The 27,564-nt window shown below is 48.7% G+C and overlaps 1 protein-coding gene across 4 annotated transcripts in view; it reads right to left on the bottom strand.

The window, feature by feature from the left end:
* Positions 1 to 27,564, bottom strand: part of MBP (myelin basic protein) — a 116,066-nt gene that overhangs the window by 48,774 nt on the left and 39,728 nt on the right. For all 4 annotated transcript variants that reach the window (XM_057526979.1, XM_057526980.1, XM_057526981.1 and 1 more), the window contains exon 3: positions 12,157 to 12,244. In XM_057526979.1, the coding sequence (XP_057382962.1) occupies positions 12,157 to 12,244 (88 nt within the window). The remainder of the gene's footprint in view (positions 1 to 12,156; positions 12,245 to 27,564) is intronic.

Raw genomic sequence — 27,564 nt, 5'->3', positions numbered from 1 at the left:
CAACGCAAACGGCCAGCAGTCGATGGGTGGACAAGCAAAAGGCGGGCCGCTGGAGGAAGGAATGAAGCACTGACACATGCACACCACACCACATGGATGGACCTCGAAAATGCGGTGCTCGATGAAGGAAGCCAGCCACCGAAGGCCACCTGTCACGTGTGGAGTCAGCAAATCCACAGGCAGAGCGTGGGTTCGTGGTCGCCGGGGGCGGAGGGGGGTGGGCTGGAGGGCAGAGAAGGACCAATAATGGGACAAGTTTTCTTATTAGGGTGAAAAAATGTTCTAAAGTTAGATTACGGTGAGGGTCGCACAACTCTATGAAAATACTAAAAATCATTCATCTGTACACTTAAAACGGGTGAACTTGATGGTATGTAAATTATACCTCAAAAAAGGTGTTAAAAATAAAAGCAGTTAAGGAAGTCTTCATTTTACTCATTTGTTGCTTCAACAGAGCTTTTCAACCAAACAGAAATCAGAAGATGCGAGGGGATGTATTCAATCATATTTTTAAGGCAATTGGGAGAAGCAAAGAGACGTATAATATTTAATGCCAAATGCCAGAGAATTAATGTATCTATGATGATTACATATTTATCAGAACATCTCAATGAATAATGTATATACGATGCCATAAAGGAATTAGGTCTATCACTCTTCAGAGGAAAATTCTGTGCAAAAGCTGCAATTATAGTGCTGATGAAAACAATGAACTGAAAAGCTAGAAGTCTAAAAATTAATTTTCTAACACGTGACCGTTAAGCAATGCCAGTACGAAATATGCCAGCCGCAAAGTGCAGAACTATAGATTTAAGGGTCACAGGTGCCTCTTCTCTCTTTAAGCCCCTTTGACTCTGCACGTGGACCAGTGGCCCTTCCACGCATGTCAACTCCCCTGGGGGGACATGCTACTTGCCTAAGAAGCTGATGCAAGGTTCGCTCAATGCTCTCTGGTTTCACAGCGTCGCTCACCTGGAAGGGTCCCTTGTGCGTCCTGCCTCCACAGTCGGGGGCTGACACATCAGTAAAGGAAAGACAGGGACAGCAGAATCCTCAGAAGCTTTGATTCCTGGTTAAGGAAGTCAGGGTGCGACACAGAGGCTCCACGCCAAGCGGAAGAAGACGGAAAGGAGGAAAAGTGAGCTTCATCCTTACAGACTCTTGTGTGAGGTCTTTTACTGGTACTTGCCTCTACTGGACCCCCTGCGCCCGCCACTCGCCCCGGCCCCCCATCGCTACATCACAGCCATCACGATCCCCATTTTACAGCTGTAAATACTGAGGGTCAGCGAGGTCAAAACAAAACCCACACATTTACTAAGCAGTAGAGTCAGGATGCGAACCCAGGTCAAGAGTCATGTCCGCGAGGGCAGGGTTTTCTGTTTTGCTCACTGCTGCACCCGTGCACTGAGACCACGCCTGGCGCATAGAAATGGCTCAGTAAATATTTGTGGAATGAGTAATTCTTATTTCAAAATAAGAAAACAATCCCTGTGCCATGCATTACGGAGATGGAGGGTTTAATATATAGTCTGGTGTCTGTTCAAACCCTAACAAAGTAAAGGCTGGTTTTATTTTCTGTCTCTTGACGTTCCTACAAGTTTAGAGGAAAAACCACCTGAGGTGGCTCAGTGGGGCCTGGGATGTGCTAGAGTTACTGTCACTGGTTAACTAGCGACCAAAGGACGCTCTCTTGTGTAGCCATGGAAGCGAGTGCTGTTTTGCCCTCTTGCTAAGGGCAGGGTTTGTCCTTGTTGACGCTCTTTAGTGGGGTGACAGCAGCAATGACACAAGTGACAGACTTTGATAAGCAGTGTGTCCATCTTCCAGCTCCTCTCTTGGCCTCCAGAAGTTACACGTCCCCAGGGCACTCCTGTCCCAGGGAGATACTTCCAGACTTGGGAGTTACTCACTGACATGGATCTGGGACATTAGATTCCTCTCCTGCCTCAAGCATTGCACTGAAGAGAGAAGCGGTCGCAAAAATATAAGAGATTTGAAAACTGTAGATGATATTTTATCATTTTGAAGACACTGGCTTTCTGAAGCACAACGACGGCATTCTCTTTAATTTTTATTACATGTCAGCTTGCACAGTATCCCCTCTCTGAGCTTTGCTGAGTATAGGTCTCTGTTCAGAGGCAGCTGTCTGGGTCCTGGGACCCGGCTGCACATACACCTCCTGGCTACTTCTGAATAAATGCTCCTATTTGAATGGCTTAGAAGTTCCGGCGTAGGAAGAACTTATGCCAGTTCTGCACCGTATTTCAAGGGATGTCTCTGTGAGTGCGTCAGAGTGCAGCTGGTCACCCCAGGCGCCTAATCCTTTAAAGGGCAAGTATGGAACCCAAAGTGCTCCCAGGGTCGGGTCACACCCTTCACTGCCCAGGGGCCTGGGGCCACCTTTGACCCCGAGGCTCAGAGTCAGACCCACGCATCCCTCCCTCCCCGAATTGGTTCTGAAACTTTCCTTTTTGTTCTCCCGCTGCCCCCAGCCTGGCGTCCCACCCCTCATCATCTCAGGGGTTCACTTCTTTAATTCAATGTCACCGAAGGTGAGTGAGAACGACGTTGAGGACTGGACAGCAGCCCCGAAACCACGAGGCAGACCCCTGGGGACCAGAGGAGCCAGGACCGGAAACTGCGGCCCAAGAGAGACGCGCTGGCGGGATCTCCAAGTGCCCCCGGAAGGCGCCGCCCCGTGCTTTACAGGCATCTCAGCAAGCACAGTAATGCTACACTCCCCGCTCCCTGAAGCCCACCCGCGGGAGACGGTTCCCCGGATCTTCCTGAAGGTACCCAGCCCTCCCATCTTTAGTTACAAGCAAACAACTGCCCGCAAGGAAAGTGCCAGGAAGATTCTGCCAACAACACCCAGCCGGGCGCAGCTGCCCCGACCTTCCTCACGCGCAAGTGAAGATGTGTGGTCCCCAGGGTCCCCACCCGGCGAGCCTGCAGCCGAGCAGTGCGCCCACCCCGGGGCCCGGACGTGGGGCCGCCCCTCCCTCCCTCCGGCCCTGCCTTCCCCTGTGTGCGTGTGTGAGAGTGTGCCTGACCGAGTGTGTGAGTGTGTGCGTTAGCATGAGCGTGAGACAGGGAGAGTGTTTATGGGAATGAGTGTGAGTGGACGTGCATGTGAGTCAAACTCCGTTCCTCTGTGGCTGGAACTGCACTTGCTTCCCAGAAAGACAGACCGTTCACGAGGCCTACCCTAGAGACCGCAAGGCACCGGGGCAGCTGCTGTGCAAGCGGGCGTCACAGGTTATCTGTCACCTGGAGGCAAGGCTCCTGTCGCCCTGTCCCCCCACCTGCGGCAGATCAGATGCTGGTACACAGTTGCCTTCCAGTTACGGGACCTCCGCTTATAACCCTGGGCCACAGTGTCTTTGGTTCTTATCAAAGATTCCAGAGAGAGAAAGGAAACATTAAGACACGATTTTTTGAAGCAACTTAAATACAAAATTTCAGCTAGAGGCAATTTTCAAGTTAATTAAGATAGTGTATAAAATTCAACTATCCAGGCAGGGCCCTGGCTGTTAGAGAGACAGGAAAGAAGGCAGAAGGAGTACCTTCTTAATGTAAATTTTATATAACTTGGAAAACGATTATATTGTAGCCGTGAAATAAAAACGGCCTGGATGCAAAAAGTCTACTAATAAAACATTCCAATATTCATGTGCCTAAATCACAGCAATTTACCTAGAGCTCACTTGCTGGGGAATGACAGGAACACCTCTGACCGCCTGTCACCTCTCTAATGACAACATGAAAGCTGCCAAGCTGAGTCATATCCAGGGTCTACTGTACAAGCCCACCTGCCACTGTCGCCCCAGCTCAGGTACGGCTAGGTCACCTGCAGGAACAGGTGTGGGGCTGTGTCTCTATCCCTGGATCTGGACTCATACAGGGAGGGTGACCCAGGACAAGGAGCCTGGGCCGAACCCAGGGCCGATTTCCCCTTAACCCTTCAGGTGCCGAGGGGCAGGGCGGCCACCACGGTCCCCTCACCCCTGGGAGACAGAGGTGAGCAGTGACGGCCAGTGACAGCCCTCCTGATCGGTCCCACCTAACATCCCCGGGGCAGACCGCACGTGGCCAGCAGGACTCAGTCATGCGGGTGTGGACGGGGCAGGGCCAGTTTTGGTTCGACGGGTAAGGGCTGGGGGAGGTGAGGGAGCGGCTTGCGTTTGGCCTGCGGCGCCCGTAGGACCGGAGCGCGGCAAGATGCCTCACGCGCCTTTCGGAAGACGTTCTTTCTTCAGTTAGACAGTGTTCATAGTAATGGCCTTGGTGGGAACGAGGGAAGGTGAGGCTCACCCTTCAAAGCTTCCTGAAGGACGCAGGCGCCCCTCCCCCATTGGAATAAGTACAAGCAAGGCCACGGCCATCTCCTGAACTGGCCAAAGGCGGAGGAGGAGGGTCCGGCTGGGAAAGGTACCCTCGACCTGCTCCGCCCTCGAGGCGGACTGTCCTGGGGTTTGCCGGGGCCACTGGCCGGGGACTCGGAGGTGACAGCGCCCCGGCCACACGCCAGCTCCCAGGGCCACGTTACAAATTCAGGCTGGCTTGAGGTGGAAATTGGAAACAGTCACTTTTCCTGATGGAAGCCAATATGGGTGCTTTCAAGCTGGGGACCCAAGACCCAGCAGGCTCGCCTGTGGCAGCGGGTGAGGGGAAGGGTCCACGGGCAGGGCCACGGGGGTTCCGAGTCCCCGGGTCCCGGCTGGGACACGGTGCCTTCTGCTGGCCAAGCCCATCACAGCTGCAGTTTGTGCTATCCTACGGCCTGTATTCCCCTTTTGTTCTGGAAATGGTTCTGTTGCCCTATTGTGACTCTGCTGGCCTCAAGTGACTCTCGGCAGCACATTCTATTTTGAAGGCCAGGACCAGTGGGGGAAGCGCCTGGACGGCCAGCTGTGGCCTCTGCGACTCCGATCGCCGGCGCTGGCTGATGCCCGCCCAGCTCGCCGTGCACTGGGAGCCTCGTTCCCTCGCGAACCACAGCCCTCATCCCGGTCTTGGAGCTGCGGGTCCCCAGGGGACATGCTCAGCCGTGCCAGGAGACACCAGGCAGCAACTGGACCCCGGGCTCCTCCCACCCACCTGGCCCTCTTCCGTACACCTCTTGCTCAGCAGCGGCCCAGAGGCAGAACTTCTCAGGAAGAAAGAGCTCAGGCCTGAGGTCACACGATCTGGGGGGCACTTCTGGTGAAAATCAGCAGTTTGCAAAGGTGTCTTAGTGAGAGGAGGGGACGGGCTGCAGGGGGAGGTGGCGTCCCACCCATCCCTCCGTCATCGGCAGATGCTGACAAGCTCCTACGAGGGCCTTGGACCGGGGCAGTCGGGGGGGCAGACAACACACCAGCTGCAGACACCCGTTCGAGAGCCGCAGCAGGTGGTGGAGCTGAGGCCGCCTCCACTCCCCTCCTCTCGGTCCCTGGCAGCCAGACTGGGTCATGCGGTGGGGTCCCGTGACTACTTCTGGCCCACGGAACCTCAGCGGATGTGATGGACGCTGTCCCCCTCAGGGGACGTGCCTCTGGCTCCCCGCCCCACAAAAGGAAGCAGCCCGGGCCTCCGAGTCACTGCTGACAGGGGGCCTCCTGCCTGTCCTTGCTGGGCCGGGACACGGGTCAAGTTACGACATGGAGCTCCGAGGCCTGGGAGCTCGTTTGGGAGGTCGGCACAGCCTAACTGTCCTAATGCAGCTCTCTTCTAAGTGGGCTGGTCATGCGGGTGCAGCATCCCAGGAGGAGGGTACAGCCCGTGCAAAGGCCCTGCGCTCCAGGAACAGCAAGCAGGTGGGGGAGGAGACAAGGGAGGGTGCGAGGTGCCGTCAGAGGGGTGCTGGCCCGCAGGGCCCTACAGACCTCGGGGAGGGCGGGAGGGCTCTGAGCAGGGGCGTTGAGAACAGACGGTGGGCGTGCGCGCGGCAGTCAGGATGGAAGCCGGGGCTCCTGAGGGAATCCAGGTGAGCCCTGATGGTGGCTTGGACCACATGACGTGGAAGGTGCCGGGTCAGTGTCCGCTCAGTGAGGTGGGCTTGTTCAGGTGCTGGGACGCGAGGGACCAGAGCACCACACCGGCAACACACCCCATCGCGGGAAAGGGCCAGGAGACATTAGCGCTCAGATTCCTGAGACGTCGGTGAGTCTTCACTGGGCCCTTCCCTTCTGCCGTTTCCCTCTGATGATCTATTTCATCTTCAGGAAAATGAGGCTCAGAGCAGAAAATCCAGAGAAAGAGGAAAGCAGCGCGCAGGTACGCACATTTAATCTAAACATTGTACGCACCATCGAATACCATATATGTACGTGGACTATTAAAGGTCACCGGGGGCTTCACTTGAGAGGCCGGGCCCTTGGGAGAAGGCAGCATTCCGGACAGGCACCCCCCGCCCCCGGCCGCGATGGAGGGGCTGAGGGCCACGCGGCCTGCCCCCGCTCTGCACCTGCCCTGCTCACCCGCACCGCCGCTCCCTGGACGGTGTAACTCCGATGCTCCCTCACGACAGCCCGGAGCTCAGCGGTACCGGGATCCCCATCCACACAGGGGAACCGGAAGCGCAGAGAGAAAGGCTGAGGACCCGGCCCGGAGGTCTGGGTCCACGCTCCCAGCTACTAGACGTTACGGCCTCACTCGAGAAACAAGATAATCCCAGACGCCAAGACATCTGTCCGGCAGCTCCTGCCGTGGTAGAGGCTGCCGAGTAGAGCCGACGTTCCGCTGGCCGTGGACACGCCTCGGCGCACCGCGGGAGCACCACCTGAGCACCGCTGGGAGCAGGGGGGCTTCGGCCGGAAATACACACGCTGAGAGCGGGAAGAGTGCGCCCCCGGAGGGCTGCGCGGGAACTACAACCAGGCAGCGCAGATAGGCAAAGGCGTACTTGAAAGACACAAAGCGTCATTCATTTTCACTCAAATGTGCAGAGAGATAATACCGGGTTACGATGTTCCACTGTTTTAACCTATCTGTCAAATGAGAGGCGTCTCTGTTCCCCAAGGGCCATCCAGGACAAGCCACTGTTTTCCTGGTGGGGCTCAGAGCAGGGCCAGGGACCCTGGGCGGCAACCTTGCCTTTGTGTCCCCAGGCCTCTGTCTTCACTGTCCTGGCGGTCAGACCCTCATCGACACAATGACCAGGCGGATAAGATGGATTCTAATATTCCTTCAAGTTCTCAACTTGTGGTTTTGATTCTATGATTTTTATCCACCCCAAAGACGCCCTTATACAGTATCGATTCTATCACTTGTCTAGATAAGAATAGAAGACCTCAGGCAACAGCTGAATCACAATTAGCAATACATTAAGGCTACCATCAAATATTCTCAGGAAAAAGGCTGTGCAATGATCATTTCTGAAGGGCATTGATTGTATCTGGGGAGGGACAGTTAAACAGGAGTTTGCAGGGCAAGACAGAGTGGGTCCCTCGCCTACGTTTGTTACTGAGTTGAGATAGAATTTTACATCAGTAATGACTGCTACTTACTGATTTTGTAACTTAATCCAATAATCAGAATATATTAAATAAAATATTACCTAAAATAGCATCTCAAAAAGATTTCCTTGTGGAAGGTTCTTGCAAACAAGCAAACAAAAAATGCAACTTTTTTTTTCTTTTTTTTCTTTTTTCTTTTTTTCCAACGCTACATGAAAATTCTCAGGGAAAAGATCTGTCTGTGGCAGAGTATCTTCCAAACTTGGCCGAGCATTATCTCAGGCCACACACGTTCTCACAGGTCCTCCCCATCATGAGGGGCACCCACTTCTCCTCCCTGGAGGCTGAGCTGCCTCGGGGTGTGGCGGGAATGATACACCAGGTCACAGGTAGAGACAGGAGCCTTGAATGGGCTCCAAGCTGCAAGGAAGCTCATTCAGTTTATTTCAATTTGCATATGAAACGAATCACCAATATGCCATAAAAACACCTTGAGGTCCTTGACGACCAAGTGATCATCTGTGATAAAAATTTAAACAAGAAAACATTCTGACAGTGTGTTAACTACAGCTTTGCTTCCTTTGAGGAGCACATGCGGGCATCTGTCTGATAACAACAGCTGTCACCGTGGCAGACGGGAGTGACACACAGGTGTCAGCTTGTTTATTTCTCACCGGCAGCTCTGTTATCACCCCTACGTGCTGGTGAGGAAACCAAGACACAGAAAGATGAGGGAGTACATTGCCCCAAACCACAGAGCTAAATCATGGGGGAAGGGGGAGGCTACGTCCTGTGTAAAAGGAAAAGCTGACAAGGTCTCACTTTCCATCGGGCAGCTGGGAAACTACAGGTTAAATAAGTTCAACACAGCAACTGCTGTACAGTCAACAAATGTACGTGCGGCCTTACTTCATCTCCGCTTTACGTGTTTTTGTATTTTGCTTCTTTTTCTTATTGCAAGTTAACTCAAGTCTTGTGAAATAAAGACACACATATATGCATTCATATATATATACTTCTATCCACTTAAAAATATAATAATATAATTATTAATAATATATAATATTATATACTTTATAATTATATACTTAGACATACACGCAAATGTTTCTAATATGAATGCTTTCCCCCTAAACATTAAACATCGACAATTCTCCCTCCATTATCTGAGCAGTGAACTAGTGACTTTCACAGGATTTTGCCCTTCCCTGCGACGCGCACGTGGCTTAGCTGTGTAAAGTGCTCTGACCCGACGCGCGGCCGCTTCTCGCAATCCTATGACCCTGCGGAGCTGCACCAGCGTTCACCCAACGTGACAGGCACTCAGCCCTCCGCTCTGACTTTTGAGATGAGGGTCGCATCTGGAAGGATCCACAGCTGCTCTGGAAAGAGCAGGGGTGCCCTCTCTTGGAGACCTTGCTCCTTCGTGGGTACAGTTAGGGAGACCTAGGGCTTTTGCTCACCTCGGCTGAATTACCTGCCCTTGCTTTAGCCCCCTGCTTCAGCTCTGGGGGAGGGGGAGGGGGCTGGCGGTGAAGGCCCACCTTCCTTCCTACCTGGATTTCAAATGGCAGGGCTAGCTTGTGCCATGTGTGTGGCTGTGAGGTTCCAGAAAAAGCTCAGCAACTGTCCCACCGCAGAACACCCTGGTTCCCTGAAGCCCAGACAGCACGCGGTTCTTGTAGGGCTCCCGAGCCCTAAGATGTCTCCTTCCTCTTTGGGTGACCAGGCAAAACTCCCCAAGTGTAATGCCCCAGAGTCAGAGGAGAAATTACAGGAGGAGATTTACAAGTGCGCTCCAATGAGTTATTACTTAGATCTAAATCCTTCAGTGAAACTTTCCCAGAGAACGAAAAAGTAAATAAAGCTCTTAAGCACGTTGCCAAGTCAGTCCTAAGGCGTTCACCACACACGGAGGAAGTTCCCCTGGTTTAAGTTATGCAACTCATGCATCAGGCACGTGAGCCAGTGACTCAGGCACCTGTGCGGGGCTCAGCGCCGCCCACAGAGCCTCTGGACTCTCCAGAACAGTCCCCAGTCGGGACGCCTTGCAGGACTCTCGCAAAGCTGGCCTTACCAACCTCCACCGAGACCCTGGGTACGAGTGTCCTGAAGACGTGGGTTAGGGGAAGGCTAATGGCCTTCCCCACATCCCTCACCTGCCCCCAGTTCTGCTGACACACGGACAGAATGATGACCAGGAGCCTGACGAGTATCGTTAAGTGCCTGCTGGTGACTCGTGGTTCATGGAACATCACGAAAGCGTCGTTTCCTCTTAGATTCGGGGAATTTCTGTCTAGTCAGGGAAAGACCTTTTTGTAAAGTGGGAGGGAGCCGCTGATTTCACGTCGAGTGACATTTGTACAACACTTCAGGATTTAAAAGGAAATCGTACATATTTCCTCCGAAAGTAGATTGTCAAGATGGAGAGCCAAGATTATTTCAGCCTCTTTTCCCCTCATCACTCTGCACCTTTAGACTGCGGTGGCTTTGGACCCCAGGAAAGCGTTAGGAGTGGGAGACTATGAAGTTCAAAAGCAGACGCCCGACGGCTCTGCAGGGCCCACGTCCGTGTGACTCAGGATGGCAGAGCACAGAGCAGTGGAACCCAGGAGGTGTCCCGGGTCACCCTCACTCGTGGTCACGCTTCCCCTCTGCTGTGACTCAGCGGCATCAGCTGCAATGCCCTGAAGGTGACGATTAGGGAACTACTCCCTAATCGCGCTGATGGGCTGAGAGCTTGGCCTGGGAGCGGTACCGCCAATCAGCAGATATTCCAGCCTGTCTTAGCGTTCAAGGCACCGCAAAGTCACAGTAGACAAGACAGGCAGAAGCTGGCTTGTGGCATTATTCTTCCCAGTAAAAGGCAAATCTAACTTTGTGACAGGACTGAAACATCTGCATTTCCATTGGCTTTCACATTCAACTCCAGATAATAAAAAATTTCTCCAAATTGAGTATGCATTTGAGAAGGTTAAAGAGGGCTGCCTTTAAAAGTTCTTCAGGAATTACACCATGTTTATAACTTAAGGAAAAGGCTTATTATAGATCTTTTTCATGCTATGTCATACAGGTACTATATACATGCAATATAATTGTGTTGTGTGTGTGTGTGTATCTGACAGTAAAAGACTGGCTGACATTGTTTCGAATAATCCTAAAAGTGGTAAACCTGGGGAATGATAAATATGATGCTTGCTTTAAAAATAAGTAAGCTTAGCCAAAAAAAAAATCTAAAACTGACTCTTATTCATATATAGAACCTAACTATGGACATTTCTACTCTGTCATTCTCTTTTATGTGTTTATACACATATGCAGTTGGAATACAGGGCTAAAGGCACCTTTATCTTAGAGGTTTACAGGCAGATTTAGCGCTAAAGTCACTGACAGACGTACCTCCCTCTATAGTGCAAAGGCCACACGCTACTCTCCAAGCCAGGATGCCATCCTCTACTCCTTCCTCTGCCCCTAAGGAGTGGAAACCCCACTACCTAGAGGCGCTGGACTGTGTTCAGGTCCAAAAAATCCCTATGGAAATCATCGTGAAGCAGGTAGAATCCGGGAGAGAGTAACTGATTTCCTGTCTGATTTCCATCTAACTAATCCTCAGTGTTTTGTCTCTGGGCCTTGGGGTTACGCTGATTTTCATGGAAGCTTATGACACTGAAAAAGCGGGCAGCGGTACTTCTGTAATTATGTGTTCTGCTCAAGAAGGAAGGAATTATAGAGAAGGAAAGGATTTTTCAAAAAGAGCAGGTAAATCAGGAACAAAGAAAATTGGGATGGATTTTCCTGCCTGACAAGGGAAGCGTAAAGAAACCCTTTCCAGAAATAAGCAGAGATCAGGCCAGGAATACGGTGGGGAGGCCTTGTTCCTTGAGTGTCAGACCTGCAGGCTGGGCTGACTGTGGCCAAGGCTTATCTTAGCAGCTAGAAAACCGGGCCCTCTAGTTTTGATAAATGAGACCTCAGGGTCTGGCGTTGGGTCCTCACACTCCAGGAATACGAATACGTGGAGAAAAGAGCGATGCCCACGGGCAGGTCTGCTCGTGTTCCAGTTTGGCCTGTGACGCTGGGCAAGTAATCCAGGGTCACTGTCACGCGGCAGAGGTGGACCCAACAGCGTTAATACAGGAATGGGTGGCACCTGCCCGCTCACTCCTGGGGTGAGAGGCAACCTCTGTCTCTAGGATGATGAAAAAGTAAACTTCTACAGAAAACACATTTCCCAACACCTCCTGAGTCACTCTTCGTAGCTAAAATAAACACCACCGTATCCAGGCTCTGGGACTATCTCCCGTCCTTGTTAGCTATTTTTTTTTTACCAGAACTGCTTGGCCTCCCAATGCCCACACCCAATTGATCAAGTAGATGATTAGAGACATAGCATATAGCAAGGGAAAATCTGGGAAATGTCCGATGTCTGTGGGTACAAAAAGGCATGCGAAACAAAACCAAAAGCAAAAACAAGATGAGGACGGCTGCCATGGGCGGCCAGGGCGGTCCCATCGGGGAGAACGAATGGACGTTCCCAGAAGGCCGATGGAGTGGGCTTGGCCTCCAGGTTTCTATAGAGGCTGCATTTCTAATAATGAGAACAGATTCACGGATTACTCACGTAATTAAAAAAATTAAGACCTTCTCCAAATGAGAAAGTGTTTGCGCACGATTCTCATATGAAATCACATCTTCTAATTATTATATTACGTACCAAACACGTCATTGTCTTCTGAGGTCTCCCGGGAAAGGTCACGAAGGTTTCTCTTTTTTTCAGATTCTCCTCTGTTAGTTTCACCATCCTGGAAAAAACAACACAACACAGCCCTTTCTTAAGATATAGTGTTTTATCAACAGGAAGCTTTAATGCGTTCTTCTCTTGATACATTTTGGAGCCAATAAACACATTTTCATGTCTGTCTTCAAGGTATGAGATGCAATCTCAATTCAGGGTGTGTGTTCTGTGGAGGATTCTGAATTCTGGCTCGTTTTCTCTGCCTGAGCACGCAAGCATTCTCTTGCTCCAGTGGATATACTTTCAAACAAAAGAAATCGAAGTTATTAAACTAAACGAGCTAAACATCATCCCATGTATTTCAGGAGCCTGTCCACTTGGTCGCTGTTTTGGGCTGTGAGTTTAAAGCGTGGGATGAAATTGACACCAAACCTGACTCCCCTGAGTTCCAACTTTGCTCAGTGGCAGCCGGGCAGGACGGCCCTGGGGGAGAGCCCCTTGCAGGGGCAGGAATGATGCAAACGTCCTCGGCCCAGCTGGCCAGCTGAGGGAAGTGGCAGGCGCCACGTGGGCTGGGCCGGGCCACAGGCCTGGGCTTGGGCACCCACCTCCGCCCTCGTTCCTCTGGGAATCTGCACCCTCAGAGGTGAGCTTTCTTCACTCCCCTCCCACCCGACTCCCTTCTGCTTTTTTGTGGAACCCCAGGGTGCTATTTGAGTTTAAAATTTTAAGTGCACAGAGTAGATATGGTTCAGTTTCTACTCTAAATCAAGTTTATTTAAATATTTTCATATGGAACGCTTGCACTTGACATCAAATTCAGAGGGCACTGCGAGGGTCATGGTGACAAGGGCGGGATCCCTGGGTACCTCCCGGCCGCCCACCTCCCCTGTGGATGTGCTTCCAGCTTCTGTCTTCCTCCAAAACAGTCTGGGCACAGTTAAGCCATTGCACAAGTTCACTCCCTTCTTCCTCCTTTTTACCTTTACGTAAATGCCATCACACTCTGGACGCTGCTCTGCTTCTTGCTTTGTCACTTAAGCAGGAGTCCTGGAGATCGTGTCCCCCAGGACACGCAGCACTGCCCACGCTGCCCTGGTCGGCAGGGACCTGGCACCTCTCTCCATCTCTCTTGCCAGGTGACCAGCCTCCCTCTGAGGACCCTGTACCCTGCTGCCTCGTCTACAGTTATGCTCAATGCTGCCTTAAGCCTTGCTCGCCTACTCAACGTTGTACAAGATACATTTCTGGAGGTTGAACGAGTCACACCATAATCTTTTAGAGACAGTGCCTAACTTGGCCAGATCCACAAGAGGGTCCGCCGCTTTGTACTCTGGTCTCCATGCTTACTTTGCATCACTTTTTTTCAGACCAATCTCTCTGTCTGGACCACACCCTACCTCCTGACCTTGGGGGGGGGGCAGTCCAGGCAGAGGTCAGAGCCTCTGGGAACTTTGACCTCACCCAGCCCCCATCCCCGCCTCAGTGGCTTCCCTGCCCCCAGCCCCCTTCCTGTCCCCCCAGCCATAGATCTGAGCTGGTCTCTACTGCAGACACCATCACAAACGCCCCGTCTGTTTATTTCTCTGTCTCTCCACCACACTGTAAACTTCTTGAGAACGGGGGCCTTGCCTGATAAAACTTTCTAGCCCCAAACCGGGCACAGTGCCTGGTATCTAGCAAGTGCTGGAGAGAAAACTTCAATTTTATGCTGTTTAAGAATAGTTTAAAATAGATAACTTCTGTTTCAGCAGAGGGAGCCAAAGGTGGTGTAGTATGTATTTTTTCATGTCTACCTATTTATTTTTAGAGGAGAGTAAAACTTGGAAGAGAAGGAATTTCTTGGTAGATCCTTTCATCATCATAAATTCCTATCATATGTGTTTGTTTCACATCTCCCTTCTAGGCTGGTGTCAGTATCATATCCTTCACTAACTACAAAATAATAAGCTTTATTGGAGAAGTAATTAATTAAATACAATTTAGCTGCCATTGTAAATCGTTGTGGATATGTTTTTCCACATTTTAAAATCAGGATGCTCCTTACAAATCACCAGCATCTTCCAACTAGAACCGACAGTGTTCTCTCTCTCGGTGGTTAGTGAAACAGCGTGGAGTGTCAGGGATGATGGTGCTTCAGGTTCAGAGGAAAAGCTAGGTCTTTAAAGCAAATCACTTTGCTTTCAGTGAGTGGAGGCAGACAGCGTGGTCACACAACCTCCCCATCTCCACTGCTGAGGCTGGAATGGCATCACGGCGAAGAGACATCTTGCGTCTCACATCGCCGTGGCACTGGGACGTAGGAAAGTGCAACAGGTGATCGAGAACCACATCCTTAAACACTTCCAGAGCAACCTGGTGCCCGCCGACCCCGAGTGAACGCCGTCTGCCAGGGACTCAGACGCTCGGGGAACAAAATGGTCGACCCAGAGCTGGGGGAAGCCAGAACCGGCTTCAAAGGCAGCTCCTGGACAGACGGTGGGAGGGGGCCCTTTCCAAGAGGAACCAATAAACCTTCTGTGCAGAACTTGAAAAAAAAAAAAAAAAAAGGCTGGAATGGCATCGTGGCGAAGAGGCATCTTGCGTCTTACGCCCACGCCTTACACAGCCTTCTGGGCTGAGGTGACAGAACATCCACACGTTAAAGTGGCCACAGGGCTTTCCTGGTGGCGCAGTGATTGAGAGTCTGCCTGCCAATGCAGGGGACCCGGGATCGAGCCCTGGTCTGGGAAGATCCCACATGCTGCGGAGCAACTAGGCCCGTGCGCCACAACTACTGAGCCTGCCCTCTAGAGCCCGCGAGCCACAACTACTGAGCCCACGTACCACAACTACTGAAGCCCGGGCACCTAGAGCTCGTGCTCTGCAACAAGAGAAGCCACCGCAATGGAAAGCCCGCACACCACAACAAAGAGTAGCCCCCGCTCGCTGCAACTAGAGAAAGCCCGCGTGCAGCAACGAAGACCCAACGCAGCCAAAAATAAATTAATTAATTAATTTTAAAAAATCCTCATAAATAACACATTTTCAATATGCAAAATGTCCAAAAGCAACACAAACAAAATCAAGGTGATGTGTCCAAGGTAATGGAATTTTCATGATAAAGAAATAAGAGCGTCCTGTAAATTATAAAATGCAATAAAATCCTCAGACATACAAGACAGTCAGGCCTATGACCTGGACCCTCCCTGAGTGTCCTTGTCCCAGTGTGTTCTGATTCTTAAATTGTGTCCGTGACTGTAAGTATCTGAGTGCATTCAAGCCGTTATGATTTCTTCATAATATCTGTGCCCATAAACAAGAAGAAAAGACAACCCTCAGAATGGGAGAAAATATTTGCAAATGAAGCAACTGACAAAGGACTAATCTCCAAAACTTACAAGCAGCTCATGCAGCTCAATAGCACAAAAACAAACAACCCAATCCAAAAATGGGCAGAGACCTAAATAGACATTTCTCCAAAGAAGATATACAGATTGCCAACAAACACATGAAAGGATGCTCAACATCACTAATCATTAGAGAAATGCAAATCAAAACTACAATGAGGTATCACCTCACACCAGTGAGAATGGCCATCATCAAAAAATCTACAAACAACAAATGCTGGAGAGGGTGTGGAGAAAAGGGAACCCTCTTGCACTGCTGGTGGGAATGTAAATTGATACAGCCACTATGGAGAACCGTATGGAGGTTCCTTAAAAAACTAAAAATAGAACTACCATACGACCCAGCAATGCCACTACTGGGCATATACCCTGAGAAAACCATAATTCAAAAAGAGTCATGTACCACAATGTTCATTGCAGCTCTATTTACAATAGCCAGGACATGGAAGCAACCTAACTGTCCATCGACAGACGAATGGATAAAGGAGATGTGGCACATGTATACAATGGAATATTACTCAGCCATAAAAAGAAACGAAATGGAGGTATTTGTAATGAGGTGGATGGAGTTAGAGTCTGTCATACAGAGTGAAGTAAGTCAGAAAGAGAAAAACAAATACCGTATGCTAACACATATATATGGAATCAAAAAAAAAAAAGGTTCTGAAGAACCTAGGGGCAGGACAGGAATAAAGACACAGACGTAGAGAATGGACTTGGGAACAGGAGGGGGAAGGGTAAGCTGGGACAAAGTGAGAGAGTGGCATGGACATATATACACTACCCAATGTAAAACAGATAGCTAGTGGGAAGCAGCTGCATAGCACAGGGAGATCAGCTCGGTGCTTTGTGACCACCTAGCGGGGTGGGATAGGGAGGGTGGGAGGGAGACGCAAGAGGGAGGAGATATGGGGGTATATGTATATGTATAGCTGATTCACTTTGTTATAAAGCAGAAACTAACACACCATTGTAAAGCAATTATACTCCAATAAAGATGTTAAAAAAAAATATTTGTGCCTGTTTTCCTTTCCATCAGCCTAAATATGTAAGAATCCACTTACTTCTCCCTATGAATTTTAGAGGTAAATACAACAAGCAAAACTCCCATAGTTATTGATGTAGACTTTAAAATACTTCTAAGTATAAGTGAGATTCATTATCCACCAACATTGGCAGAATATGAATTATGATTTAAGCAATTTGCCGTACTTTCTAACCATCTTGCCCAAACCTCTGGCAACAGACCCCATCATTCAGGTGCTTCACTGCCATTTTTAGAGATGTTCTTCTACTTGGTACAGCTATTTACACACACACACACGAGTATAGAGGACAATATGATTTTAATCAGCCTTGCCTTTTTAAAACACTGAAGGTCTCAAGGTAGCAATTTTAGGAGGAATGAATGGCCCAGAGGATAAGTTTCTAATCGTTGTAGAAACTTCTGAAAGATAACAAGAAAGCTCTGGGAGAGGAAAAGAAAACACCGCAGTCACATTTTTAAAAAGTTAAAAAGTTTTCAAAAGTTCTGATTCAAACTAGAAAACACATATCAGGAGAGGAAAGGTGTGAAACATTTAACAAGTGACATTCTAAACTGAAAAACCAGTTACATGTTAGTATCTGAGACACGGTCCACCACAGGTTGCTTAACAAAAAAAGAAGGAGAAGTGAGAATTGATTTTGAGAAGTTGGCCGTACCTTAAAAAAAAGACATTTCCTGAGATGCCATAAAACTTGAGTGGGACATCATGGGTTTAGACGCAGGGACAGCCTTATCTGGTTCTGTTTCCTTAATTGTATTCCCATTCACTCATTAATTCCCATGCGGACCTTGTAGTAGGAGCCAAGGATGCAGAGAGAGATGAGACGTGGGGCCTCCTCGGGATGTTCACATGCAGTAAACAAAATGGACGTTTCACAAAGAAAATCAGAGAACCATCAAGCCAACTCCTATCAGATCAGTGCCATTTAAACTAGTACTGGGTGAGCCAGCCTACTGAGCCGGCATCACACTTACTTTTTCTGAGACACCCTAGGAAAAAAGTACATAGTGATTCACCGTTTTTAATTCTTAGGATGTTTAGCAAGATAAGTTGCATTGGTCACGGCCATCTGTCCTCCCACACTGTGCTCCTTCTGCATCTGATGCTTGACTGATGTCATCTTAAAGAGGAAAGAAGAAACCCAGCAGAGATTTCATTACGGCTTCACCAGGGACACCTTCATCCATCACACTCCTCATCCACGTTTCAGCCTCACGGGCTTGCTTTACAGAACACAGGCTGGTCAGATGCTTTGGGTACCAGTCACCGTCTGGCCTTATGACCCTCATCTAAGTGCCACGTAAGTCTGTCTGCTGTTTCTCAGGGCACCACACGTATCTTTGACCTGAGGTCACCGTGGAGGGGATGTTACTAAAATACAAATATTTCTTTTCTTTTCTTTTCTGCCATATTCACGTAGCTGATAGATTTAATCCACCTAGAAATTCGCTGAAAATGGTTTGGGGGCATAGGATCAGCGACATACATAGTATGCCGCACCAAATTGTTATTTGCACAAAAGCTTAAGAATTGGGTCTCTGAGGCCCATTTCCTGGACTTGACTCCAGGTACCCCACCTGCTAGCTGGGTAACTTTGGGAAAACAATCGGAGTTTCCTCTACTTCGTTTGCTTAAGTGTGAAATGAGCGTCATAACTCAGAGGTTGTTGCTGTCTGATTAGGAAATTCCTGTGAATTGAAGATATTTTTAAGATTCTGGTTTCATCAGAGGAAAGGCAGAGAAGCCCTCCCATAACGCTGGGGAGATAATTCCAAGAAGAAACAGAAGGAGCGATGGCAACAAGCGAGCATCTTTGGACATCTTTTGTGGACTCGCTGCTCTGATACACGCTTTGTGACACAATCCTTCTTCCCACTCATTTCTCCCTGGAGGTGTCAACCCGGGGACTCAAGCAGAGTGTGGACAGCAGCTGCAGAGTCTGAAGGCAGAGTGTCCCCGATGGGAATCCTGACGGGCTGACTTGCATCCAGGGTGCTGGAATGTCGCCCGTCTCCGGGGTGGTCACCCCCTCAGCTCCCGGTCCTGCCCATTGACTCCCGGGAGCTAGCATGGGCTCCGCCACTGGGGTCGCTGGGACACCCCGGTCCAGCGTCTTCCCAGGAAGGAGATAAGCCAGCGGGAGCCAAGACGTGAGGTGTGGGCAGCTGGGGTGGAGGCCGGGATGCTCTCCAGGCAGTGCCTCGCTCTGGGAACACTTTGTGCTGTCAAGGAAAACTGTGGAATCTCTCTAAGGGAAACTCTCTCTCTTTTTGTTTTAAGAAGCAAATCATTCCTTTCACGCTCAGAATAAATCTAGGCCCCATATGGGCTGGCTGTACGTGTTTAGCTTAAATTCCTACAGCACTGCTCTCTAATCACATCTCAGAGATCTCAGCTGCCACCGGAGGGGGAGAGGGAAGCAAGGAGACCGTCCCGGCCAACAGCCCATCAGCCCAGGGCGGTGCGGGTGCTTCAGGGACCAGTACGCATGCGGGGAGGGTCGAATCTACTGGTATTTTCTGTGGCTGAAGAAATCCTCCTGCGTGTTCTTGTTATTTAAATCTGGTGATAAACTTTGTTTGAAACTGTTAAAGTACTAAAGTATCAACACCAGAAAAAATCGTGTGCGTGTGTGTATGTGTTTATGTGTATACGTGTGTATGTCTATGAGTGTGTGTGTGCCTGTGTGTATGCCTGTGTAAGTGTATTGTTTGTACAAAGTAATAAGAAGTATATAAAAATAGTTCTTATTACTTTGCACTTATTATTCAGCATTTTTGGTTTATTTCTTAAAATAAACAAGGATCACAGTCTTGCTCTTGGCTGGATTTGGACAAGTAACAGACGATACTAGCAAAACAGTGAAAGCTTACGGGATCAATGTAAAGAATATGAAGAAAAATGACAATCAGACTCATATAAACTGACTCATCTCAATGGCATGTCCCTTTTTATGCAGCGTCAGAGCAGGATGGAGATATTCAGGCAAAAGTGTGACCTTTGCTCATCTAGACCAGGGCTTCTGAATGCTACATTATTGGTATTTTGGGCTGGATAAGCCTTGTTGTGGGGTAGAGGCTGTCCTGTGTGTCATGGGATGTTTAGCTCCCTCCTTGTCCTCTACCCAGGAGATGCTAGTAGCCCCTGCAGTTGTGACAAGAAATGTCTCTAGACATTGACAAATGTCCGGAGGATGGGGGGGGTCCCCTGGTTGAGAGCCACTGGTCTAAACAAAGAGAAGCAACAGAGAGGGGGTGAAAATCGTGAATCTGTTCACAAACATATAGGACGGTGATGAGTTTTTCATGAAGACATTTTGTGAGTCATCAAAACTCCACTTTTAAAGAATAATTTGAAAGCAGGGACCACATGACAAGGATTAGAGAATGACTGAGAATTAGATTTAATTTAGTCATTAAAGCAAGTGCTGCCTAGGCAACGGTTTCTTAGATGTGACACCAAAAGCACAAGCAGCAAAAGAAATAATGGATAAACTGGACTTCGTCAAAATTTGAAACTTCTGGGCTGCAAACGGTATGATCAAGAAAGTGAAATGACAACCCAGAGAATAGGAGAAAATATTTGCAAATCATTTATCTAATAAGGGTCTAGTGTCCAGAATACATAAAGAGCTCCTACAACTAAACAACAAAAAGACAAATCACCCAATTAAAATAATTGGCCAAGGATCTGAATAGGCATTTCTAGAAAGAAGGCATATGAATGGCCAATAAGCCCAGAAAAAGATGCTCATCAACATTATCCATTAAGGGAATGCAAATCAAAACCCACAAGACACTGCTGGATAAAATAAAAAAACTGATAACAAGAATTGTTGGGAGGACATGGAAGCCCTCGTACGCTGTAGTGAAATGGTGTAGCCGCTGCGGAAGAGACTCTGATGGCCCCTCAGAAATAGAGTCGCCATGTGACCCTGCAGGTGCAGCCTCGGTACATGCCCAAGAGAAGTGAAAACATATGTCCGTGCAAAAACTCATACACAAATGTTCATAGCAGCATGATCTGTGATACCAACAGGTGGAAACAACCCAAATGTCCACCAACTAATGAACGGGTAAGTAAAACATGGCATTTTCCTACAATGGAATATTATTCAGCAGTAGAAAGTAATGAAGTATTGACATATTCTACAACACGGGTGAACCTTAAAAACATTATGTAAGTGAAAGAAGCCAGACACACACACACACACACGCACACACACACACACACACACATATACACATACCTGTTGTATGATTGCATATTTAAGAAATGTCCAGAATAGACAAATCTGTAGAGACTGAAAGTACATTAGTGGTGGCCTGGGGTTGCGGGTAAGGCGGGGTGGGAGGATGGCTAGAATGATTAACTTGAATAGATTTATGACTAAAGGCACTGAAAATGCTTCCCACTCAGCACTGTGGACTCCAGAGGAAAAGAGCCATGATGTTACAACTCTCAATGAGATGAGATTTCAAATCCAGGACTCCTTTTCTAGATTTGTCTGGAAAACATAGGAAGCATTTTTGATGATATGAGTATACGAAAATCCAGGATTTTTTAAAATTCCGAAGTTATATAAGAGAAACGAAAACATATGTCCACACAAAAACTTGTCTATGAGTTTTTGTTTATAGCAGAGTTCTTTATAATAGCCAAAAGGCGGAAACAACCCAACTGCCCATCAATGGATGAATGGATACACAAAATGTGGTATATCCATACAAAGAGATATTATTGACCTTAAAAAAGAATGAAGCACTGACACAGGCTACAACATGGATGACCATTGAAAACATTAGGCTACGTGAAAGAAGCCAGACAGAAAAGACCACATATTACATGATTACATTCACACAGAATGTCCGGAATAGGGAAATCTAGAGACAGAAAGTCGATTAGTGGTTGCTTAGGGCTGCAGGCTGGGAGGCTGGTCCCGGGGCGGGGGGCGCGGGTGACAGCAGAAGAGTGCAGTTCCTTTGTGAGGTGATGAAAATGTTCTAAAATTGATTGTTGTGATGGTTCCACGTATCTATGACTAAACTAAAAAAAGCACCAAATTGTACACGTTAAACGGGTGAATTGTATGGCATGTGAATCACACCTCAATAAAGATATTTTTAAAAACATAAATGCTTAGTTTGCGGGTAGCTAAAATGAAACGTTGTAGCATCACTAAAGGAAGTTTAGAACTACCTGCTTGAGGTGCTTGTGAAGCCCTTAGCTTGGATTAGGAAATGGTCCTTTTACTACTTAGTTTAAAAGCCACACTCTCTGCAAGACCATTTGGTAGCGTAATTAAGATCACAGTGTTCTTTAAATAATGAATGCAAAGAAAGGAGCTCAGGACTTTATTTTCAACACTCGTCAGAGCAAAATAAGTATTAACTAGTGTCACAGTAAAACTGTTTATTGAGACCTGTTACGTAACTGGATGTTCTAACATCTATTTTAGGAACACAAATATCCTGCTATTTATTCCTGGAAGTTACTGCTCCATCAGCTGTTGAAGTAGAACGAGAAGGATGGTGACCAAGGAAGGGCACGGGTGGTGGGAGAGAGGGAGGTGGGCTTTGTTCTGTGTATCTCTTTTACTAAAAAGAGTTTGATGGTCCTGTGAATGGAAAGTTTAAATAAAATGCACTTAAAGCTAATTCACAGAAGGGCATTCATTCAGTTCAAAAAGATATTCTACATTACTGAAAACAGAAGAAGGCAGTGGAAAACTCTGCTTTTCTTAATTTGAAAGTAAATGCATTTCCTTTAGTTTTATAGAATGAAAACCTCTCCTACTTAATTTCCCTGAACACATCACCCTATGCCTACACATGGGTATTTAACTGCTTCCTGTGATACAGACAGGGTAGAAGTGGCAAAAGTCTAGTAATGGAAGATGAATCTTTGCTCAAAGGAAAAACATGTTGATATATCAGAGTCTGACCATTTTTCTGAATATATACCTCAGCTCTGCCAATCTCTTCAACCACCTCCATTTCCTGTTTCACTGTAAAATGGGCATAATGATACCGTCTATCTCACGGGGTTATTCTGAACGCGAAATGGGTCCATACGTGTAGTGATTGTAACAGTGTCTGACCCTCAGCTAGCACAGTCGGTGCTGGACATCATCATGATTTATTTTACTCTTATGCATCTTCTGATTAATTTCCACATTTTAGTAAAGGTGGAAATAAAATCTTCTTAAGTAAAAATCAGGTTTTAAGGTGCACGTCAATGCAATCAGGTTGAGAAGTGAAAGAAAAAGAGATTTCACAGCGAACTCTGATTGTACCTGAGTTCTGGTTCCCTTGCTCAAAAGGAACAAACTCGTTTTGCAAAATGGAATTGTCACTTGCCTCTGCAGGTGCTTTTCTTCGTAGCTGAGTTCTGTACCTGTGACCACCTAGGCGAATCACCGAAACAGAAACCTGCTCGGACTCGTTCCAGGAGCTAGAGAAACAGTCAGGCCAAAGCTGGTTTCCACCTGTTCAAGGTCGGGAACTTGATTAAGAGACCAAGTGCATCTCAAGAATGTCCTACACACAGTGCTGATAGATGCCGACCACCAAGACCAATACGATCAATTCCTCAAAAGTGTGCGTGCGACATTCTCTGCAAATGCACATTCAGGGGAAATTTGGTTCTTCAGGCCACAGACCTTCTCTTGCTCCATAATTGACAATATAATCAAGTCAGGGTATAGTTAGGAGAAGATACAAAAATATTTTGAAAAACCTCTTTATGGAAGGTCAGGTGGCAACTAAATTGTCCAGGAAAATGCAGATCAAATGGGTTTCTCTGTATATTAATGAAACCATCCTTTTATTTTAAGTACCATAGGAATTGTGACCTAAAACAATCATGCTCAGTCTCCTAATGTTTTAGAGCATGCTTATATGCTCAAGAACAAAATCATAAAATCAAAGGTCGATTTTCTCTTAAACACTGAAAGAAAGGCGAGAAAGGCAAAAGATACAATGTTCCTAAGCAGAGTAAGTAACTAAATATTTTGTATTCCAATAATGAAATGAGAGGAATCTCTTATTAAGAATGGCTCACCAAAAAGCAGCATTATAAACTCCTGGACTATATTCTAAATACCACGTCATATTTCACCTTGAAAAACACTGCCATAAACATCTTTTAAAAAGACTAAAATTGTCACAAAGTAGAATAGAATAAAATAAACATTTTCTGTGGGACGCTGCCCGCCAGCAGCTGTTAGAGGCAGGAAGGACTCCTCCCTGGAGCCTTCAGAGGGAGCACGGCCCAGCCGACACCTTGATTTTAGACATCTGGCCTCCAGAACGGTGAGAAAATCAGTTTCTGTTGCTTTAAGCCACCCCGTGTGTGATGATGTGTCACGGCAACCACGGGAAGCTAGGACGATGCTCCTGGAAGCTGCCACTATCTTTCAGGCTGGAAGGTACCACCGCACCGTGCCTCTCAGGAATACTTTCCTTGGGGCACGGATGCAGCTTGGAGGGTCTGGCTGCAGCGTCTGCCTGAAACACCTACGGCAGGTGACCACAGGACCGCTCCAGGCCCTCATCCCTTCGCGCCGGACCCTGGACACCTCCGCCTGCAGGGCAACGTGATTCCCCAGGTGTGGGGGGCAGCTGCTTAGCTGGGTCTCTGGCGTCCACCCTACAGCCAGGTATATCCTTCCAGACACAACAGCACGGCCGGCATGCTTCCAAACTTCGGTAGGCTTTCCTGAATACGAGCTGCAACTCTCCTGCAGCAGTTGAACACGAGGCAGTGTGTCCGGGTGGCCGTAGTGCTGTCCCACTGTCTCTCACCTCACGGGACGCTGTGGTGGCAGCTGGCCAAGAGGCCTTCGCCATCGCAAAGGAGGCTGCAGACATGGGGTCAGATCTTAAAGCTTGGCCTGCGCTTGCCTGAGGCTGAGATGAACTACTTCTCTCCTTTTCCAAAGAAAACCACCATTTATCAGAGCAGGCATCCCCTGCCACCCTCAGCAATGGTCCCCTCTCCAGAGTACCATTTGCATCAGCTGACGAACATGCTCTTACAACTCCAACGTCAAAAGCAAAACGGCCCCGATTGGCTTCCGTGCCCTTGCCAGCTGCGCCCTGGGTCTGGCTCCTCTTGTCCACACAGCTTCTCAAGGAGGTTTCTGGGCCACTGTTGCCAGTCTCCTTCCCCAATACTAATCGGGTCTCACTGCCACCATGCCACCAAAGCATCTCTGGCGCCGGGCAGCAGGGACCCTGGGGCTGCTTCATCCAATGGTCGACGCTCCATCCTTTTCTGACCTGGACTCAGTGCTATTTGACCCGTGAAATGCTTCTAGCACTCCCTGCCGGACCCAACAACGCATGTCCATCCCCCCACCTCGTGGCTACCCCATCCTGGTCTCCCTTGTGGGGGCCGCTCACCCTCCTGGCCCCAAACGTTGAAGCCCAGGGCTCAGCCTGGGGTTCCTCTCTAAACCCGTCTCCTTAGTTGATCTGAGAGTTATGAATCCTGGACGTCTCTGCCCACGCTTTTTGCAAGGTGAGCACCTAAGGGGCATCTCAAGCTCACAGCGATTTTTCACCTGTTTCGCTAACCTACCCTGCCCACGCTTCCTCACCTGTGCACAGGTGTACCCCCGACGCCCAGACCCCAACCCTTCATCCCTTTCTCCCTCTGACGCCCAGTTCATCGGCAAATCCTACCAGCTCTCGCTTCAAAGGTAACTGGAACTTGACCATTTCTCAAGGCATCTACCTTTGCCCCCGGCCGGGCACCATCATCTCTCAGAAGGACAGCTCCCGGGGCTTCCTGACAGCCAGCTAGGCCCTCAGTGATCTAGGCCTTTCCCTGCCTACCTGGCCTCCTATCTTACCCCCTCCAGCCCTGCCTCTCCCGATGCACCAAGGAAGTGGCAGGCTCGGTTTCTGCACGTGCGATATCCTCCACCTGGAACATCTGTCCCCAGAGAGCCGCGCGGCTCCCACCCTCCACTCTCCCGGCCTTTGCTCTATGTCGTCCCATCACGGTGGCTCTCCGGCAGCCCTCACCCCTGCCCTCCTTAGCCGCCAACCCCGCATATTTCTTCTGAGCCCTAACACCATCTGAAGTACCTAATTCGCATGTTGATGTGTTTATTATCTGTCTCCCCAGTTAAAATACCTGCCGGTGTGGGCAGTCAGCGCCGCGGGGCCCTGGTGAGCAGATACGACCGATGGGACCTGCTTTCGACATTCTAGATACTTTCCTGGTTCCTGGGAGGCACCTGCGTTCCAGAAAAGGAAGTGCAACGGAATGTGACTCTACATTAATAAGTTGCCTCCTGACACCTTTTATTTCTTTTTTTAACATCTTTATTGGAGTGTAATTGCTTTACAGTGTTGTGTTAGTTGCTGCTGTATAGCAATTTGAATCAGTTATATGTATATACATATAACCCCATACCTCCCCCCTCTTGGGTCTCCCTCCCACCCTCCCTATCCCACCCTTCTAGGTGGTCACAAAGCACCGAGCTGATCTCCCTGGGCTATGCAGCTGCTTCCCACTAGCTAGCTATTTTACATTTGGTAGGTGACACCTTTTATTTTTACTTAATCAAAAGGAGGCAATTTGGGGGGATGTATTTGAAGAAGTTTCCTTCCCTACGGGTATTTCCAGCAGAAGTAACCAGCCCCAGCATGGTGTGAAGTTCACTACCAAGACCAACTTGGACGCCGTGCCCTGAGCAGATGCCACATAAGCTGACCCTGGGGTGATAGCACCCACTGGCCGTGCAGTGTCCAGTGCCCTGGGACATGTGGGTGCCAGTGGGTCAGTCTCCGTTCCCACAGGGTTTGCATTCCAGGGTGAGGAGGCAAAACCAGCCAGAGAAGGAAAATGACTCAATGGTTTGGGTGGGACGACAGCTCGAGGAGAGTAAGGTGAGCCGCTGGAAGAGAGGGGCCGGGCGGCGAGGGCGGAGGGCAGGGGGGCAGGGCAGCAGGTACGGGTGGCAGAGGCCAGGCCCCCCAGATATGGAGACAGCATGTGGCTTTGCCAGCAAGGACACGTCTCAGACTGATTCCTGAAAGAGGCAAATTCCTACCCAAACAGTCGAAACCAACATTTAAGCTCGCCTTTTACTTTTAAATTTCAAGATGTTGGTATTTTGTTAAGTGACTTAATGCAGCTCTGAAACAGTAGAGTATGAATGCACGCACGTCTGTGAATAACCCAGGCTGCAGTCTTCCTCACTCGCCACGGGTAATTAATGTAACTACCAAATTGCCTTATCTATTTACTGACGGCTTGTGTTTGGTTACATATGACTTGTGCTAAAGCATAATTTAGGACGTATTGAACAACAGAGTCTGTTTTGCAAGTATCAAAAGCCACAGAAACAATAATGAATTTTATCGAGGCTTTTGTTTAACTGTATGATAATCAAATTAATGTGGGTACCAAATCTCAATTAGGAGAGTGGTGTGTTAGAATCATCCAAGTGCAGAGCGTGGGCTGAGCCTGAGAACGTGTCCTCACAGCTGCCAATGGGCACTTTGCAGTGCTGGAGGCTGGCGGGTGAGAAAAATGCCACACACTCAAACACACACACACACTGACAAACACAGACAGATAAATTTTCACAAATCTATTCCAGCCTATAAAATCTCTCACTTCCAAATTTAAAGTTTTAAAACCATATTGCCTTAGGACTCCCCTGGTGGCACAATGGTTAAAAATCCGCCTGCCAATGCAAGGGACATGGGTTCGAGCCCTGGTCCGGGAAGATCCCACATGCCGCGGGGCAACTAAGCCTGTGCACCACAACTACTGAGCCTGCGCTCTAGAGCCCGCGAGCCACACCTACTGAGCCCGTGTGCCACAACTACCGAAGACCACGTGCCTAGAGCCTGTGCTCCGCAACAAGAGAAGCCACCGCAATGAGAAGCCCGCGCACCGCAACGAAGAGAAGCCCCCGCTTGCTGCAA

The sequence above is a fragment of the Balaenoptera acutorostrata genome, chromosome 13 (genome assembly GCF_949987535.1).
Source record: "Balaenoptera acutorostrata chromosome 13, mBalAcu1.1, whole genome shotgun sequence".
Taxonomy (NCBI): Eukaryota; Metazoa; Chordata; class Mammalia; order Artiodactyla; family Balaenopteridae; genus Balaenoptera; species Balaenoptera acutorostrata.
The sequence above is the reverse complement of the archived record's forward strand: the minus strand, read 5'-3'. Positions and strand labels throughout refer to the sequence as shown.